We start from the raw sequence: 17,615 nt of genomic DNA, 5'->3' as shown, positions 1-17,615 counted from the left end.
GTTTTACCCTTTCAGACACCGTTTACAGCAAATGCTTTCATCATACATTAACAAACATATCTCCAAAATTTGAGCTCAGTAAGATTCTTTGTTTTTGAAGGAAGTCTCTTATGCTCACCAAGGCTGCATTTATTTGATCAAAAATACAATAAAAACAGTAATGTTGTGTAATATTACAATTTAAAAATGTTACAATTTATTTCTGTGATGGAATTTTCAGTAGCTTTTACTCCAGTCTTTCTGAAATAATTCTAATATGCTGATGTGCTGCTCAAGAATATTTCTTACCACTGATACATATATTTATTGTTTTTATTATGGTAATTATTTCTGGATTCTTTAAAGCGTTTATTTGAAATATAAATCTTTGTAATATAAGTATTTTTTTATGTCTTTTTTTAATCAATCGAATATGTCCTTGCTGAATAAAAGTATTAATTGGTGCATTATCAAGAAATGCACTAATGTTCGTTTCCGTTTTTTTTTTTTTTTCCCGTTTGCAAGCAAGTTGCACAGAATCATGTGAGGCATTTATTTGTTTTTGTACTGTTCTGTTTGTTTTGAGAGCTAGTTTCTCTCTCTTGATGCTGAGAATGGTGTAAAGAAAGAAGGGCACCTCCCAGCCCGGCACACCTTGACTTTTGGCCTTAGATTAAAAGCCTGATGATTTTCTATGTAGAGATCAATGATTAATGAAGGGGTGATCATAGTATCATTTTCTGCCTGAAGAAAATCTGAAACCCGTGTAAAGGAATTCACGGCAGATTCCTTTGATACCTACCTTTGCATTTGTTAGGAAATAGTAACTCTTTGGCCAAAATGACATTTATTTAGATGTTTATAATGTTACTTATTTTGGTAACTATATACAGATTATAGTGGTACTCATTTGTATACTTTTTTTAAAAGTCGTAGATTAGTAGTTAGTATTCTCAGAAATGTGAATGTTAGTATTCTGAGAAAGTCTATGTTATGGAATGCAACCAGCAAATCAAGTATGGCTCATCTTATCTTGATCTCATGTGATGAATGACATTAGACACAGGCAAATAAACATAATTATATAACCCTTTGTTTTACCATTCAAGTTCACCAATATTACATAAGAATAACCACGTTTACACAGGACTTCCAGGATTTCACATATGATGCATATGAATGCGTGTTTATGGTTAAATCTAAATTTAAAAAACTAAATTAAAAAAACACCACTGCAGATCTGTTTTCTGTTTCAGATCAGGTTTCTGTTTAAACAATAATTATAAAAAATGCACCTCAACAGGTTTTTTATTTAGGGAATTGTTGTTCTTCAGGATGGTCAGGCTTACAGATTTGCCACGTTTTCTGTGCAAGGACGCTTTACAACGCCCCCTAATGATCCATATTAACTCATGCCTTTTAAAATCCTCTTATTAAACCACAAACAAATCAAAACAAGCTTTTAAGTTTCCCAAATCCTATAGAACTGTTAGAGAATTTTAAAAGTGTCTGAACACCTCATGGGAACAAAAATATACAGTGAACAGTTTTCTAGTTAAGCTGAGTTCTAAGGTAGGCCTGTTTAGAACAGATTTTTACTAAAATTTTAAAATTCTGTGTATACAAATGTATCTTTTTTTATAGTAATATACGTTTTCGTTATGTTTAACCCATTATTTAGTCTCTTGTAGAAGGCACGGAAAATAATTTTTCATCCAATGCTGTTATCATTATTATAGTTGAGGTTGTATGTATGGGGTCACATGACTTGGTTCAAATTTTCTGTGCTCACTTTGTCAGTTTGACCTCAAAGTCAACATATATGCTCATGGGGGTGGACATTCAGGAAATGTAGAAAGTAGGCATACATGTGACTCTGGACCACAAAACCAGTCGTAAGTAGCACTGGTATATTTTAGCAATAGCCAGATTCCAGATTTTGGTTGAGGTTGAGGTGTTTTGAGGGGGTGTGGTGTTCCCCTTTGGTGGTTATGGGGGGTGGGGTGGGTTCTAGAAATCACATAAAATACACAGTAATCACATAAAATACAAGGGAGAACACCTTGAGATAGGGAAGAGCCTTGTATGGCCTCCTGGCCTCTGGGCCCCCTGCACACAGTCCCCTTTCTATTTATTTTGAGTTTAAAAACTGTGCAAATGTTAATATTTGCATGTAAAACTGATATTATTACATTTAGTTGATTACATTTTTGCATTTTAACTAGATTTTTTTTTCTTGCAGGATTTCACACAGCTCATTTTATGGTAGAATAGTGGTGTCCAACCCTGCTCCTAGAGAGCCACCATCCTGCAGCGTTTCGCTCCAACCCTGATCAAACACATCTGAAAAATCTAACAAAAGTCTTCAGGATTACATAAAAACCCTGGTGAAAAAACCAGCATATGCTGGTAGGTATGTTTTGATGCTGGGATGCTGGTTAGGTGGTTGCTGGTCAAGGACCAGCATAAACCAGCAAAGGACCAGCTTAAACCAGCATCAAAACCTACCTACCAGCATATGCTGTTTTTTTCACCAGGGAAGTATATGTTGTTACATAAATTAGTTGATATGATTGTTTAGGAATAAACCGTGCAGGACAGGCTCTCAAGGGGTAGTTCAGATAGTTCAGAAATGTAAAAATACAAGAAATGTCTGTGCCTCAGTTTTAGGACACCTGGAAATGTCATGCATGCATCTTATTTTGAATATTTGTTGGCATAAAAAAATAATAGAATTATTAATGACTTCGGCTGTTTTTATACCCTAATAGAGCAACTTATCCTGGGAGATACAACTCATAAAATCCAAAATATATCAAATATTTTAAAAAAACTCCTTTGAATATGTTTACTTAAGTCCAGATTAAAGAAAAAGTGACATGAAATGATTTTTTGCTAGTCATTTTTCAATCTTGCAATAATAATTGCACTCTAAAACAATATTACTAAACTGAAGCATTTTGCTTATTGCTTAATCGCTTAAAGGGGTTTCATACTTTATTTCATTCAGATACATATTTCCATTCTTGTTATTTTGTTGCAGTCTTAGTTTTATTTTTATTTTGGATTATGTTATGTTGGTGGTGATGGTTATGTTTGTATTAATTAACATTCATGTATATATATATATATATATATATATTACTTGTCGAACTTTTAATGTACGTCCATCCACGTGTTTCTTTATCACAACAAAAACCGGCTTCACACTTCCGGTACACCGGCACAGCGGCCTTTGCTATTGGCTCTTTCCTTCACTTCCCATAAAACCCCGCGTTGTCATTTCCTTTTCCTTTTCAGCCATTTTCCGCTTCGGACGGTATGTGCATTTATTCCGGCTAAACATCAAGTTTATCCGCTTTAATCCTTATTAATGCTTTATTATATGATAATTTAAGTAGTCCAGTCTTAAAGTCTACTTTGTTGTATGTGCGAACTTGGCTGTATTGTTGGTTCTACACAATTCCAAGAGATAAAATAAGATTATTTTAGCACACGGTACCCTGTCGCACTCTCCACACTCCTGAGCGCTAATTTCAATAGCAATTTTAAATATAAAGCCGCCGGTCATGAACTATTTAAGTATTTGAAAACCTAAATAAAACATGCTCTGAGCAAAAAGCTTCCTTGCGCGTGTTTACTGCAGTCTTGTACTGAGTTGTTGTCCTCTTAGCGCCGTTTCCACAAGCATGACACCACATCATGCAGTATCAGAGCTCACACGGAGTGTTTTAACTGTTGTTCAGACTTCATAATAACTGCAACAATAGATTTCGTGAGCTATAGAACTAAACGACAGTGCTTCATTTAGTATCCGTTGAAATGTTTGTGAACATGGAACTGTCTGCTTATTGCTATCACGTTTACATTTTCACGTTAGGAGTGAACAACCATGGCTCCCAGCCGGAATGGCATGATTTTGAACCCTCACTTTCATAAAGACTGGCAGAAGAGAGTGCGCACCTGGTTCAACCAGCCTGCCAGAAAGATCCGCAGGTAACACACATTTGTGCTGATAAATGGGTTTAACTAGTTTATGGAAAGCACCACCTTATTAAAATGCACCTTACTTGTTTTTCCTCAGACGTAAGGCCCGTCAGGCAAAGGCTCGTCGTATTGCTCCAAGACCAGTTTCTGGACCTCTTCGGCCAGCGGTCAGGTGTCCAACCATCCGGTATCACAACAAGGTCCGTGCCGGACGTGGTTTCACCCTGGAGGAGCTGAAGGTAATTTTGATGCCACATTACCCCATTTATTTATTTTTTATTTTTTGAGGGTTAGTTCACCCCAAAATAAGAAGTCATTTTATTTGACCTCAAGACACAAAGATATTTAAGGACACTTGAGGGATTCTATCCCACCCTTGAAAGCCCTGTTAACCAAAACTTGGATCCTAAAAGGCCATAAAGGTGTCGTAAGATAGATTGAGTATAAAAATGATTGAAGGCATACGGCTGCTTTATATGATTTAAATTTGGACATTTATTCACAAACGCCCATGCATGGTATTTTTTCCACAAGGCTTGGATTAAACCATTTGTTTTTGGATCTTCCGGTTTTGGTTGTCTGTGCATTCAATGAAGGGACAGAAACCTTTCGAGATTAACCAAAGTCTTATGGGTTTGCAATGGCATGAGGCTGAGTAAATGAAAAGAGTTTCTGTTTTTTTGGGTGAACTATCCTTTTTAACTATAATGTAGATTTTTCTGTTTTACGGTTATTTCAGACAGTCAGATGATGACAATTCTCCGGAATCTCTGTACTTCATTGATGATCCCCTTTGAACCCAATTTGCTGATGACTGTTGGCACTGAAATTGTACATGTCAGGGCTGTTTTCAGCATAATTGTGCCTCTCATGTCTCACATTGAATCATAATCTTTTACAGGCAGCGGGAATCAACAAGAAGGTGGCCCGCACCATCGGTATCGCCGTTGACCCTCGTCGGCGTAACCGTTCCACAGAGTCTCTCCAGGCCAATGTTCAGAGGCTGAAGGAGTACCGCTCCAAACTCATCCTCTTCCCCAGGAAGGCTTCTGCACCCAAGAAGGGAGACAGCACTGTAAGTGGCTTCCTTCAGTTCATAAATCTGACTTTTATTGGCATGAGGATTTGATTTAAAACTTAAAACTTTCAATCATGTCTAATTTTTGATGCATTTTACAAATAAGGCAGGTCTAAAATGCACTTTATTGTAATTGGTAACAGCTTTAGTGTTTGCAGTCAATGATGACACTTTCTCCGGAATCTCTGTACATCCTTGATGACTTTTGAACCCATTTATAGCTGATGACTGCATACTATTCAGCCTCTTCAGTAGTGTTTTATTATTTTTGTTGTGTTGACTCTGTCTTTTGTGTCTGTAGGAGGAGGAGCTCAAGATGGCTACACAGCTTTCTGGACCTGTCATGCCCATCAGAAACGTACGTATCTTTAACGCTTAACAAAGCCTACTGTATAATATTTGGTGCGCAAGTTTCTAAGGTCTCTGTCAATATATTCAAAACTTTGCTTGACCTGTTGCACACAATCTTTTACATTCCTTCTGTGGTCTGACTGATATTTTGTAGCTTTTTTTAGTACCTGAAAGCCCTTTTAATATATTCGCAGCTTGCTCCAGATATTTAGTCGGCTAAATATTTCTCTAGCATTGATGCTTTCAGATTTTTGGCAGATCTCCAGAAAAATCTGGCTTTTTATGTTAGCAATCTACTATAGGGCAAATCCAGCTTTATTCGATGTGACGTTTTGTGTTATGGTAAATGCTTAGAGAATGAACATGTTACCAATATACCGAACCACCTGTTTATATTTTAATAAGCCCTTGTTGATAGTCTAAACATCAGAAAAATATCACTCTATGCACAAGTTTTCTGTGTTAAAAAAAGGGAATTAATCATGCTTTATGGATGACAAAAAAAGGACAGTTTTTGAGAGACTACATACTTTTTAGGATTTCTGTGAATTAAAATGCACAAACCAGACACAATAATACCCAACAAATAGAGAAGTGATGGCTCTTCACAGAACATATTGTTACGGAATTTTAATTTTGATGTCTATTTATGCAGAACGTGCTGTTACGGATGTGACAAGTGATCAGAATTTCATATAAAAAGAAAAAAAAAAATTTATATATATATATATATGTATATGTATATGTATATATATGCGGCTGGACCAAACATATATTTATATATTATTTTTTTTGTTTGTTTATATTTTTTTTTTTTTTTTTTCTCCCTTTAGTTTGGTAGAGTTTGTTTGGTTTTTTTCCCTTTAGTTTTGGAATCTGAATAAAATGCAGTATATCCTCAAATATGAGCCTAACATTCTCCCATAGAATGCAGGGTTTCTGAGGGATCTAAAACTGTCTAAATTTGCCTTTCTACCATTTTAAGCCTCCTAAATCATAACAGGAAATCTTCATTAAGTAATTAAAAAAATCGCCATTAAATCAAGACACATTTGAGATGTAGTTTCACCAAGTTTGGTTTTCTGAGAAACTGAACAAAAATAATTGTTTAAAGTTGAAGTATGGGTATGAAAACTTTCCCATGTCTATTTGACTCAAAACAAGGGAGCAGCCGCAAAAAGACATTCAAACTTAAGCTTTTCAGAATGAATTAATGGAGATCTGTTGGAAGTTGTATTTGCAAACTTTGAAGTGTTGCTTATAAGACATTTTACTTTTGATGTATCAGTTAACTTATTGCTTTGTATTAAAGGTCCCAAGTCATACATTTACCTTCATAAAATATGTAGAAACCCTAATAGAGCAATTAAAGCCTGATGCAACAAATGGGAACAAAAAAAAAAGCTTTATTGTTTTGAAGGCTTAAACTGTTCTAATACATTTTGATGGGAGGGATAAGATGCAGTTTGAGAAATGTGTGGAAATAGGTTGTTTCATTTATAACTATATAAACGTAGCTTTTGATGCATATAATGTAGTGTTTTGCTACAACTGAGGAAGAATCCATATTTTGTGCAGGTGTACAAGAAAGAGAAGGCCCGCGTGATCTCAGAGGAAGAGAAGAAGTTCAACGCCTTTGCCAGCCTGCGTATGGCCCGTGCCAATGCCCGTCTGTTCGGCATCCGTGCCAAGAGGGCAAAGGAGGCCGCCGAGCAGGATCCCGAAAAGAAGAAATAATTTGTAAGGAACTGTCAAAAAATAAATGTCTAAAAAAAAATCCTGGTTTTGGAGTCGTTTCTTAGAAAAATGTGTGTAGATTTCTGTCTGGTTTGTAGAGGTTGGTGCCATGTGATGAATGGTGTGTGTACTTGTTTATGCTACTTTGTGGGGACCATGTCCCCAAAAGGATAGTAAAACCTAAAATTTTTGACATTGTGGGGGCCAGGCTGCTGTCCCCACGATGGAAAAAAATGATTAAAGATAGTAAATGTTTATCTGAAAATGTAACAATGCAAACAGGTTTTCTGTAAGTGGTAGGCCCAACCCCGTTCCTGGAGATCGACCTTCCTGCGGAGTTTAGTTCCAACCCTAATCAAACACGCCTGTCTGTAATTATCAAGTGCTCCTTCACATCCTAATTAGCTGGTTCAGGTGTGTTTGGTCAGGGTTGGAGCTGCACTCTGCAGGAAGGTCGATCTCCAGGACCAGGGTTGAGCACCCCTGGTTTAGGGTTAGGGGATAAATTCTTGTTTGGTCAGTATAAAAACAATAGAAGTCTATGGAAAGTCCCCACAATTCGCAAAAACCAAACGTTTGTGTTTGCTTTTCAGTCTCAAAAATGACTTTAGACAGTAGTCTTTCTACAGATGCTTTCATAAGGCTCAGGGATCTGATAAAGCATGCAGTTAACAATGCAGAAAAAAAAACAATTAATTGCCCATTGGGAAGCAAAACGTATGTTTGATTCCCGTTAAACACACTAATAAAACCTAATTTAATACATCAAAAGTATCTCACACGGAATACATCAGTAAGTGAGTGAGATGTCTTTTAATATTCACCAGAAGGTGGCAGTGTTTAGCTTTATTGATCTTGGACGTTTTTGTGGCTTATTGATAACATGGTTTAGTAATAACTTCATTTTTCTTAAGATAACTGATAGCTTTATTTTTAAAGCTGAATCTGGGTCAGGACAGCATTATTATTTTTCAGGCCTGTGCTGATGCTTTTTAAAATGTTTTCTACCCAACAATTATATTTTAACCATAACAAATTATATTCATTTACACACTTATTTCCTTCCAAACCTGTATAGAGATTTTGCAGAATGTTGGCAACCAAGCAACATTGGAGCCAACCAGTTTTATATTATTCTTAAAATATATTTTTTTTGACAGAAGAAAGTTTGTCATGCATGCTTGTAATGAAATGAGGGTAAATTAACATTTTAATTTTGGGGTGAACTGTCCCTTTAATGATTTTTCATAGCTGTTGACTTTGCATATTGTGTTTTTAACCTCAGGTGTAAGCTTGATTAACATCTATCAGCACAGTTTAGTGTGGAAATTCTAATACAAATCAGCTGTTTTGATGCTTAAAAATGCCAACATTGTCCTGTTGGTGATGTTGTAATGCTCAATGGTGGTTGGTTTTGGTGTATGAATGGGCTGTGGGTGTATTATGCAAACATTTCATTCCCACATCATCATATGTGGTGTGAGAGTCCAAGCAGAAAAATTCATATCTTTTCTCAATTCCTGCCGGGACTGTGTTTTGGTGCTATATTTGCTTATATCGTGTATCCTGTTTTACAAACTTGTTTCTCTGAGGCTTTTGCACACAGATGGTTTAGAAACTGGTTTAGTGTGGAAACAACCAAGAATGATGTGAGCAATGGTATATTTTCCCGTGCTGCTGAACTGAGTGTCAGTGAAACTGAAGCTGAAGTGGCCCAAATCAATTATAAGTGAAGTAAAGGGACCGTTATAATTGGGGCTGTCCACAATCAATGAACCGTTGGGATTTTTCCATGAAACCTACACATGGATCAATAAACCAAAAATATCTTGACCCAGGGGAGATGAGTGGGGAGATAATCGCGTATGAGGTTACATAAGATGTAGAGAATGTGTCCTAGTTACCCTTGATAACCTAAATTCTTTAAAAAAATGTTCTAAACAGTGCCAGATTTGGATTCTTCAGGTCTTTTTGGTGTTAAATAGATATTAAACAAATATGTTCATGAAGGCCAAAAGTAGCCATTGTGGATGTGTGATATGCGAACCTTTCACAATGTACAAAAGAAAAAGTGATGGGCAAGCTTTAATGTTTTTGTGACAGGTCATGTTTATGCATAAACCTAAATAAAAATTGAGAACTAAAAATACTGATCATAAATTCAATATTTCTGTCACCTACTTCTTTTATAGTGGAGAAGTTTCATAAACTCAGCAGAGCTGGTTACATGTTCTGTTAAACAACTGAAAAGAAAAAAAAATTCAAAGTTGACATTTCTAGACATTCTAAGAAGGATATCAAGTACCTGTTTGAAAGCATTTTTGACAGTTACAGACTTTAAAAAGGAAAAAGGTGGGAAGAAAGAACCCTAAACTGACACAAAGAAGCATTTTAAAGCAAAAAGGTTTTTCAGAACAATGTTTCTAAATAGAACTGCCATTATGTGTGAAGAACCTTTAAACAAACATAAGTGTAATACAAAAGAAACAATAATAATAATGGTAACACTTTATAATACAGGTGCACAAATATGCATTAATTCATGCTTAACTAATGCAGAGATAATCATGAGTTAATATATAACTAATGAAGAACTAAACCATTTATCAATAATTACTGCATCAGCAACAACTGAACATCTATATTCATAGATTTAGTACTCAATAAATTGTTATTAGCTAAATGTGTCATAATGCATTAATTCCCTTATTACTTATTATAATAACTAGTAGTGTAAATTCATGCGTTAATTACCACAGTGGGTTGAAGCCATGCATTTCAACTTCCAGTTGTCTGCTTAAATTAATCATTAGCTTATGATTTGCAAATATATCATTATTTTATGACTTTACTTGTTGAGGAACATGGCTAATTCTAAATCCATAACCACAATGACATATTACTTAACAATTAGTTAATAGTTCTGTGCCTCAACAAGTAAAGTCATAACATAATGATACATTTGCAAATCATTAGCTGATGATTAATTAGAGCAGGCAGTTGAAGCTGGAAGTTGGAGTACATAGCTTTAACCACTGTGGTAATTAACATATGAATTTACATCATTAGTTAATATAATATGTTATTAGGGAACTAATACATTTTGACACATTTAACTAATAACAATTTATTTATTACTTAATCTATGAATCATATAGAATGTTCATTAGTTGCTGATGTAGTAGTCATTAATAAATGGTTTAGTTCTTCATGAATTATACATTAACTTGTGATTATCTGTGCAGTACTTAAGCATTAATTAATTAATGCATATTTGTGCATTAATAATAAAAAAAAACATATAGTAATAAAGCATCTTGATTGATTTGTTTCTTACAAGCACAGAGCTTTTCAGTTTAATGAAGTAGTGTGTATTACTAGTGAATTACTGTGATGTTTTTATCAGCTCTTTGAACTCTCTGACGGCACCCATTCACTGCATTGGTGAGCAAGTGATGCAAGGCTGAATTTCTCCCAATCTGATGAAGAAATAAACTCATCGGCATCTCAGAAGCCTGCGGGTGAGTATATTTTCAGCTTATTTTCATTTTCAGGGAACGATTCCTTTAAGCAAATGTGTTTCCTCTCCCTGATTGATATCCTGTACTGTCAGTCCTTTTTACCAGGATCCCTGATGGAGTGGCTCTTGATGTTCTTTCAGAAAGGCAGACAGAATTAGCAAAGCCTGTTTGAGATGATCAGCACACTGGCCACAACGTCTTATTTTGCAGAAAGTAAATGGCACTTTATCTCTGATGAAGCCTTTTCCATTCTCTCTCTCACTTCACTTCCTGACCAATCTAACTCTGCCCTATCTAAAAAAAAAAAAAAAAAAAAAAAAAAAAAAAACTGTGGGTGGGATGAAAAAGGTTCTGCGAGCACAATAATGCTATTTGTTATGTGCATACATGTAGGTGTTTTGCCTCTGGGTATGGCTTCAGACAGCTATAAGCAGTATAATTACTCTTCTTAATTGATTTACAAGTTACATTATGTCCTGTCAACATGCATCCATGCTGTTCAATAAACAAATGACAGGAAACACCCTCCAATTGAATGAAAATGCCATATCTGGTTTATCTCAAAATCTTGTCTGGATATGTGAAGACAATTGTTTACGACCTTTGTGCTAAGAATAGTCTAACAATGCTAGTTTCACCACTTTCACCACTACACCATTATGCCATTATGCTATCAGAAAAAAAATGCATCAGCCAATAATATAAAAGCATTTTAATAACTCTAGAGCCTTCAACATCTTGTTGATGTGGCCAGGCTATTACTATACTCTATTGCCACATGGGTGGTTGTAGACCTCAATGATCTGAGTTTTATGCACCTCAGATCCACAAATCATGAACAATGCAATATTTTTGGATCATTTTATCAGTGTTCACTTAAACTGAGGTGCATAAACTAAAAGATTAGTGTATGATCAGTCAGGTCCAAAAAGAAATACAAACTTGTGCTAGATATAAGAAGACAAGTTAATGAAATAATTAAATCTAACGTTTGATAGTAATATAGCATAACAAGAAATTTAGAAGCAACTTTTCTAGGCCAGTCATTTTGCCAGGTTTTTACAACAAAACCCACCCAATTGCTACTCATAACTAGGAGGGGGTCCCACAGTAAAAGTAGTGTTCTGGGGGTAAAATGCACATTTTTGGCGGGATTCCCCTGGTAAAATTCGCATTCCAGGGGCTGGCTAAATGTCACATTACTGGGGTCACTTCGGCCTGCGGAAATGAAATATAACCTGCGGCAGCAGTGTAGAAGTAGCCCAATTCCGCAGGAAAACTGTGGACCTGACCTCACTTAAGGGTGACAAGGTGGGAATTAATGTAAAATAAAATAAAATAAAATAAAATAAACATTAAAAATAGTAAATTAAAACCAAACCATTTACAGTACTTGGACACTTCGGATTGTAAACATTAATGGATCATGCTCTTTGTTAATATGTTTGAAAAGCACAAGGGTAAAAAAAAGTTAACTACTAGTTACTGCATTACCCAGTTGATTGATTATTGCTAATATAATAATTGCAAATATATTTTGTATTACAAGTTTTCTAAAATGTTAGGTTTTATTTAATGAAATATGCACTAATGTGCATACATTTACAAGAATCTAAAAACTGGATGAGGTCAGTTTTAAAATTCTTGTTTATTTTTTTGACATATTAAAGTCAAATGTTTTTACAGAGGGAATTTTGGGTATCTCAGTTTTATAACTCCACTTATATGAACAAATCTCTCTGTAAAGACCTTCAAGATATAGACAGGAATAACAGTTAAGTACAGTTTGGTATGTGTAAGTGCTACTGAAGTAGAGATTTATGGCTCAGTGTAAGAGAAAAAACTCATTTTGAGAAAACGGCTTTTAAAAAACTATTGTAATTGAAATATATTGACACAAATAGACAAAGTGCTCTAACAGTGTCTTTTGGATGTTTTCTTTCCACTAGTCTGAAAAACTCTTTATGAAAAACAACGAAGCCCAAAATCTCAAACTTGACAGGTGGATGAAAAAACAGTGTTTTTGCCTGCAGTCTCCCCTTAAAGTTGTGAAAATCAAACAGTCGAAGAATTTTGTCAAATTTCCCTAATCAGTAAATGTTTTCTCTGTATGTGAGTGAGGGATATCTTTATTAAATTATTTGCACGGTATAGTTAGTATCCACCTTTTTCTTTACGTAAGAATGGGTGTGGCCATTTGTAAATTTTATGGGTTTGGTTTCCAGTCTCATCCACATCCAGCTATTTTTAGCTGTACAAAACAGCTCGTTTTGCTGCTTGATATTGCAAATTGGTGCGTCTTACTATATTATTTTAATGTATTATCCTAATTATGAACACACTGGTTTGTAGTGCAAACAGTTTTATAGTTTACTGCACGTTGTTATCCTTCTGGTTATTTCGTTGTGAACCAAAAGTCTCACCCATAAGCTTACTTCCTCCTTGAAGAAAAAGCAACCCTGTTATTCAGCATTTTTTATGACATCCCTAAATGTAAAAAATCAAAAACTCAGAATCTCAAAGTGGCACATGCAATTTATGAGAATTTTATAGAAATTGATTTTTTTTCTTTCTTATCTTTTTTATCAATCACGTTCTTAAAATGGAACCCTATAGGCTATAAATGATTTCTGCGCATTCATTCGTACTTAGGATGCCGATTCTCGCCGAAACTGACGTCATCCAAAGACTTTTCCCAGCTGAGGCTGTTAAATTCACTCCAGTGTAGCTCTTCAACGTAACATGACGGTAAAGCCGAACTAGCGAGCACGGTGGGGAAGTGTCAGCCGCTCCGCTCCTCTCTCTCCACACACACACACACACACACACACTGAGAGAAGAGCAGCAGCAACAGCAGGTGAGAACCCAGCTCTCTTATTTATACTTACTAGATTATATTTGCTGTTGGCCATCAAGGAATGCGTATGATTATAATTGCTATTATTACTATTAGCCTATATGCTGCTTTGCATATGCAGTTAGTAACAACTGGGGACAAATAATTAGGTTGTTTACATGTCTAAGTTACTAGTGCTTGCAAATCTTTGCTGAAAGGTAAATGATGCACTAAAAATAAACAAACTATGTTCATTAATCGACTAAATAAATTCATACGAGTTATAATAAAGGATATAAAGTGAATTGAGGATTAGTTGCTAAACAAATGTTGCGTTGCAGACGCGAGAGAAATGAAGTTAAGTGAACTTAAGTGTATAAAATATTAACAGTCACTTCGTAGTACTTTAATGTCATTTTATTCACGCCATTCACGATGGATTCTTTGCGTTAAACGGGAAAAGTTTGGCGTATTCGTGTTGCATACTAAAACTATATAGACTCATCATGTAATACAAGCACCAATTATATGAAGATCAAATGATAACGCGTTTAATCATTTCATTTGTCGTATCCTATAATTCTTAACATGTGGCTCAAACGTTAAGTATTTTAATCAAATAACAATTCTGACACAGCAGTGAACGAAAGCTCACTAACCGTGCTGTTATTTCCTCGCTAGTATGGGTCGATTGGTTGTTAGTAAGTGGATGTAGGTTTGAGAGGAGCTGTCCATGATCTGTAGTGCTGAATGGAGCGCTTTGCTGGCTGATAGATTTAGGCGTTGCTTTGCTGATCTGATCGTTTAAAAGGTGAATATCTAATGCATTAAACGCATCATTAATGTTACTGATAATGTGATAACGAAATATGACCGCAGGGTACGAATTATAAAGGGCGAGTTGGCTTGAACACTGTAAAGGAAGTCAAAACACAAGGTTGGAGGAGTATTAAAATGATTTAGTCGTGTTACAAAGTTAGATGACAAGTTAATCAGAGAGGAGCTGGCGGCAAAAAGACGCTGGCAAGGAGAAAACGGGTTTGCCTGGAAGCCATCCACACACCTTTTGTCGCTTGAGTCGCTGGGCAGTGGAATGAAAAAGAGAAAGACGCGTTTTTGTCATGCCCGAGACGGAAGACATACATTAAAAAAAAAAAAAAAAAAAAAAAAAAAGGAAAAGCGACACAGTAGAATGTAAAAACTCATTCTTGATTATAGGCTAATCCCCAAAATTTACTGTAGAAATAATCATAAAGAAGTTGACCTACCTCAGATTTGACTTTATTCCCACAATTAAGGTAACCATAAACATAAATATTAAAAATACAAGCAGATATAGTTAATAGGTTTCAAAATTGTCCAGTGATCATAATACTGTGACTGTTAAAGAGTTAACCTCATAATGAAAATTAAAATTATGAATTAAACCTTTGACATGTCAGTAATGTAGTGATACAGTTGAGGTCGAAAGTTTACGTACACCTTGCAGAATCTGCAAAAATTTTAATTATTTTACCAAAATAAGAGAGATCATACAAAATGCATGTTATTTTTTATTTAGTACTGACCTGAATAAGATATTTAACATAAAAGACATTTACATATAGTCTACAAGAAAAAAAATAGTTGAATTTATAAAAATGACCCAGTTCAAAAGTTTACATACACTTCATTCTTAATACTGTGTTGTTACCTGAATGATCCACAGCTGGGTTTTTTTAGTTGTTCATTTTTAGTTGTTCATGAGTCCCTTGTTTGTCCTGAACAGTTAAACTGCCTGCTGTACTTCAGAAAAAATCCTTCAGGTCCCACAAATTCTGTAGTTTTTCAGCATTTTTGTGTATTTGAACCCTTTTCAACAATGACTGTATGATTTTGAGATCTATCTTTTCACACCGAGGACAACTGAGGGACTCATACGCAACTTTTACACAAGGTTCAAATGCTCACTGATGCTTCAGAAGGAAACACATTGCATTAAAAACCAGGGGTGTAAACTTCTGAACAAAATGAAGATGTGTACATTTTTCTTATTTTGCCTAAATATCATATTTTTTTCATTTAGTACTGCCCTTCAGAGGCTACAGAAGATACTTACATGTCTCTTAGATGACAAAATACGTTACATTTATCCTAATCTTCAAATTTAAAGTTTTCACCTCCCAGCTCTTAATGCAGTTTTTCCTTCTGAAGCATCATTCGTGAATCCCTCAGTTGTCCTCAGTGTGAAAAGATGGATCTCAAAATCATACAGTCATTGTTGGAAAGAGTTCAGATACACAAAAATGCTGGAAAACCAAAGAAATTGTGGGACCTGAAGGAATTTTTCTAAAGAACAGCTGGCAGTTTAACTGTTTAGGACAGTCAAGTAACTCATGAACAACTATCACTAAATAATTCAAGCATATGTAAACTATACATATCTAAACATTTTTTATGTGAAATATCTTATTCAGGTGAGTACTAAATAAAAAAACATACATTTTGTATGATCCCTCTTATTTGGTTTGCAGATTCTGCAAGGTGTATGTAAACTTTTGACTTCAACTGTACCTGTATGTACAATGTGAGCTGTGTTTTTGATGCTAACGTGTTTTCAGTGCTTTTGACAATACACTGAATGTTAAAAGTACATTTGACATTTCTTACCCACACATCCTTATTTCTCACTTAGGAGTCTGTTGTGGAAAAGGCTGTCAACTGAAGATCTCATCTGGGATTTTGCTGTTGTAATACTAATGGACATCTCTGATTTACAACATCCCATTTGATCCTTTTAAATCTGAACCACTCCCAGCAGCCCATTCTTCTCTAGAGCAACTCAGACATAGAGATGTCTCTCTGTGAAGAACTTTAAGTCGAACTGACAGATATGTTTTAAGACATCCCACATCCTTTGCCTTACGAAGAAACAACACAAGGTCACATTAAAAAATAGACTCCCTGCATGGGAGAGTCCTGCTTCAATCAAACTGAGATCACCCCACTGACACTACCGTCTCCCATCTCCAGCTGACCCTCCGCACTCAACTTTCCGTCAGGATGAGTGACTCACAGGAAGCGACGTCCCCAGTGGCAGGCATAGGAGGCCCTGCTGCTTGCGTATCTAAGGTGGAGCTGCGTGTTTCCTGCAAATCCCTGTTGGACCGAGACACGCTCAATAAGTCTGACCCCTGCGTCATCCTCATGGTACAGAACCAAGGTCAATGGACTGAAGTGAGTTTTCCTTTTCCCTCTCGGGGGCTTGATTAGATCTTTGTATTGGCAATGCTGTCCTTTTCTGCTATCATCATTTACTCACCCTCATCATTCCAAACCTGTATGACATTCTTCTGTAGAACAAAGACTATGGCTGTTAGTCTCAGTACTGGTTTTAACCACCATTTGCAATCCATGTTTGAAGGGCCCCCTGCTGGCAATAAGCAGGTTACTGAATTGATGTTTTTTTGTAACATCCTTTATGGCCACAATCATTTACAGACTAATAGGGCTTAAAGGGATAGTTCACCCAAAAATGAAAATTCTGTCATTAATTACTCACACTCATGTCATTCCAAACCCATAAGATCTTCGTTCATCTTGGGAACACAAAGAAAGACATTTTGATGAAATTTGAGAGCTTTCTGACCCTGCATAGAGAGCAATGTAATTACCACGTTCAAGGCCCAGAAAGGTAGTCAGTGGTCAGAAAGCTCTCGGATTTCATCAAAACTATCTTGTGTTGTGTTCCGAATATGAACATGCCTTATGGTCTTATGGGTTTGGAACGACATGAGTGTGAGTAGTTAATTACAGAATTTTCATTTTTGGGTGAACTGTTCCTTTAATAACATGGACAAACTGCAACAAATCTAGCAGTACTCAAAAATGAAAGATTTTTATTTAAAAAAATGTATAAATGAAAGTCATACAGGTTTTTATGGAAGCCTATTTTCACAGTGGAATAAAAAATAAAAAATGCAATTGCGATCTTACAGTTTTGTACTTACTGAAATATTTGACACAAAAAATGTTTTGAGAATGTTTTTTGAGAAAGGCGATAATTTACAAATGACAGTTTATTGGACAATTAATTGGCCTGGCCAATTGTGTCTAAAATGAACAGGTCCTTGTTGTAAAAATGGCC

At 35.6% G+C, this 17,615-nt stretch overlaps 2 protein-coding genes and 2 non-coding genes across 4 annotated transcripts in view; all 4 read left to right on the top strand.

Annotated features, from left to right (window-relative positions):
* Positions 1 to 3,253: 3,253 nt before the first annotated feature.
* On the top strand, positions 3,254 to 7,171 carry rpl13 (ribosomal protein L13). The gene is made up of 6 exons (XM_051115883.1): positions 3,254 to 3,298; positions 3,860 to 3,975; positions 4,064 to 4,205; positions 4,868 to 5,041; positions 5,346 to 5,402; positions 6,974 to 7,171. Exons 2-6 carry the CDS (start codon positions 3,872 to 3,874, stop codon positions 7,130 to 7,132), a joined length of 636 nt encoding a protein of 211 aa, XP_050971840.1. The 5' UTR covers positions 3,254 to 3,298; positions 3,860 to 3,871; the 3' UTR covers positions 7,133 to 7,171.
* LOC127169051 (small nucleolar RNA MBII-202) lies at positions 4,716 to 4,796 on the top strand. Its single transcript, XR_007828191.1, has one exon. It is a non-coding gene; the product is annotated as a small nucleolar RNA MBII-202 (small nucleolar RNA).
* Positions 5,207 to 5,288, top strand: LOC127169050 (small nucleolar RNA MBII-202). The gene has a single exon (XR_007828190.1). It is a non-coding gene; the product is annotated as a small nucleolar RNA MBII-202 (small nucleolar RNA).
* Positions 7,172 to 13,371: 6,200 nt separating the features above from the next.
* cpne7 (copine VII) overlaps positions 13,372 to 17,615 on the top strand; it is a 76,270-nt gene continuing 72,026 nt past the window's right edge. Inside the window, exons 1-2 of the mRNA XM_051115866.1 lie at positions 13,372 to 13,510; positions 16,164 to 16,705. Coding sequence (XP_050971823.1) covers positions 16,532 to 16,705 — 174 coding nt within the window. The 5' untranslated portion in view covers positions 13,372 to 13,510; positions 16,164 to 16,531. The remainder of the gene's footprint in view (positions 13,511 to 16,163; positions 16,706 to 17,615) is intronic.

The sequence above is a fragment of the Labeo rohita genome, chromosome 7, assembly GCF_022985175.1.
Source record: "Labeo rohita strain BAU-BD-2019 chromosome 7, IGBB_LRoh.1.0, whole genome shotgun sequence".
Lineage (NCBI taxonomy): Eukaryota > Metazoa > Chordata > Actinopteri > Cypriniformes > Cyprinidae > Labeo > Labeo rohita.
The sequence above is the reverse complement of the archived record's forward strand: the minus strand, read 5'-3'. Positions and strand labels throughout refer to the sequence as shown.

Excerpts from the sequence above, each read along its gene's own strand:
- rpl13 (XM_051115883.1), top strand. The coding sequence starts at position 3,872 with ATGGCTCCCAGCCGGAATGGCATGATTTTGAACCCTCACTTTCATAAA. Across the intron at positions 3,976-4,063 it reads CCTGCCAGAAAGATCCGCAG|ACGTAAGGCCCGTCAGGCAA; the intron begins GTAACACACATT and ends GTTTTTCCTCAG. Across the intron at positions 5,042-5,345 it reads CCAAGAAGGGAGACAGCACT|GAGGAGGAGCTCAAGATGGC; the intron begins GTAAGTGGCTTC and ends TTGTGTCTGTAG.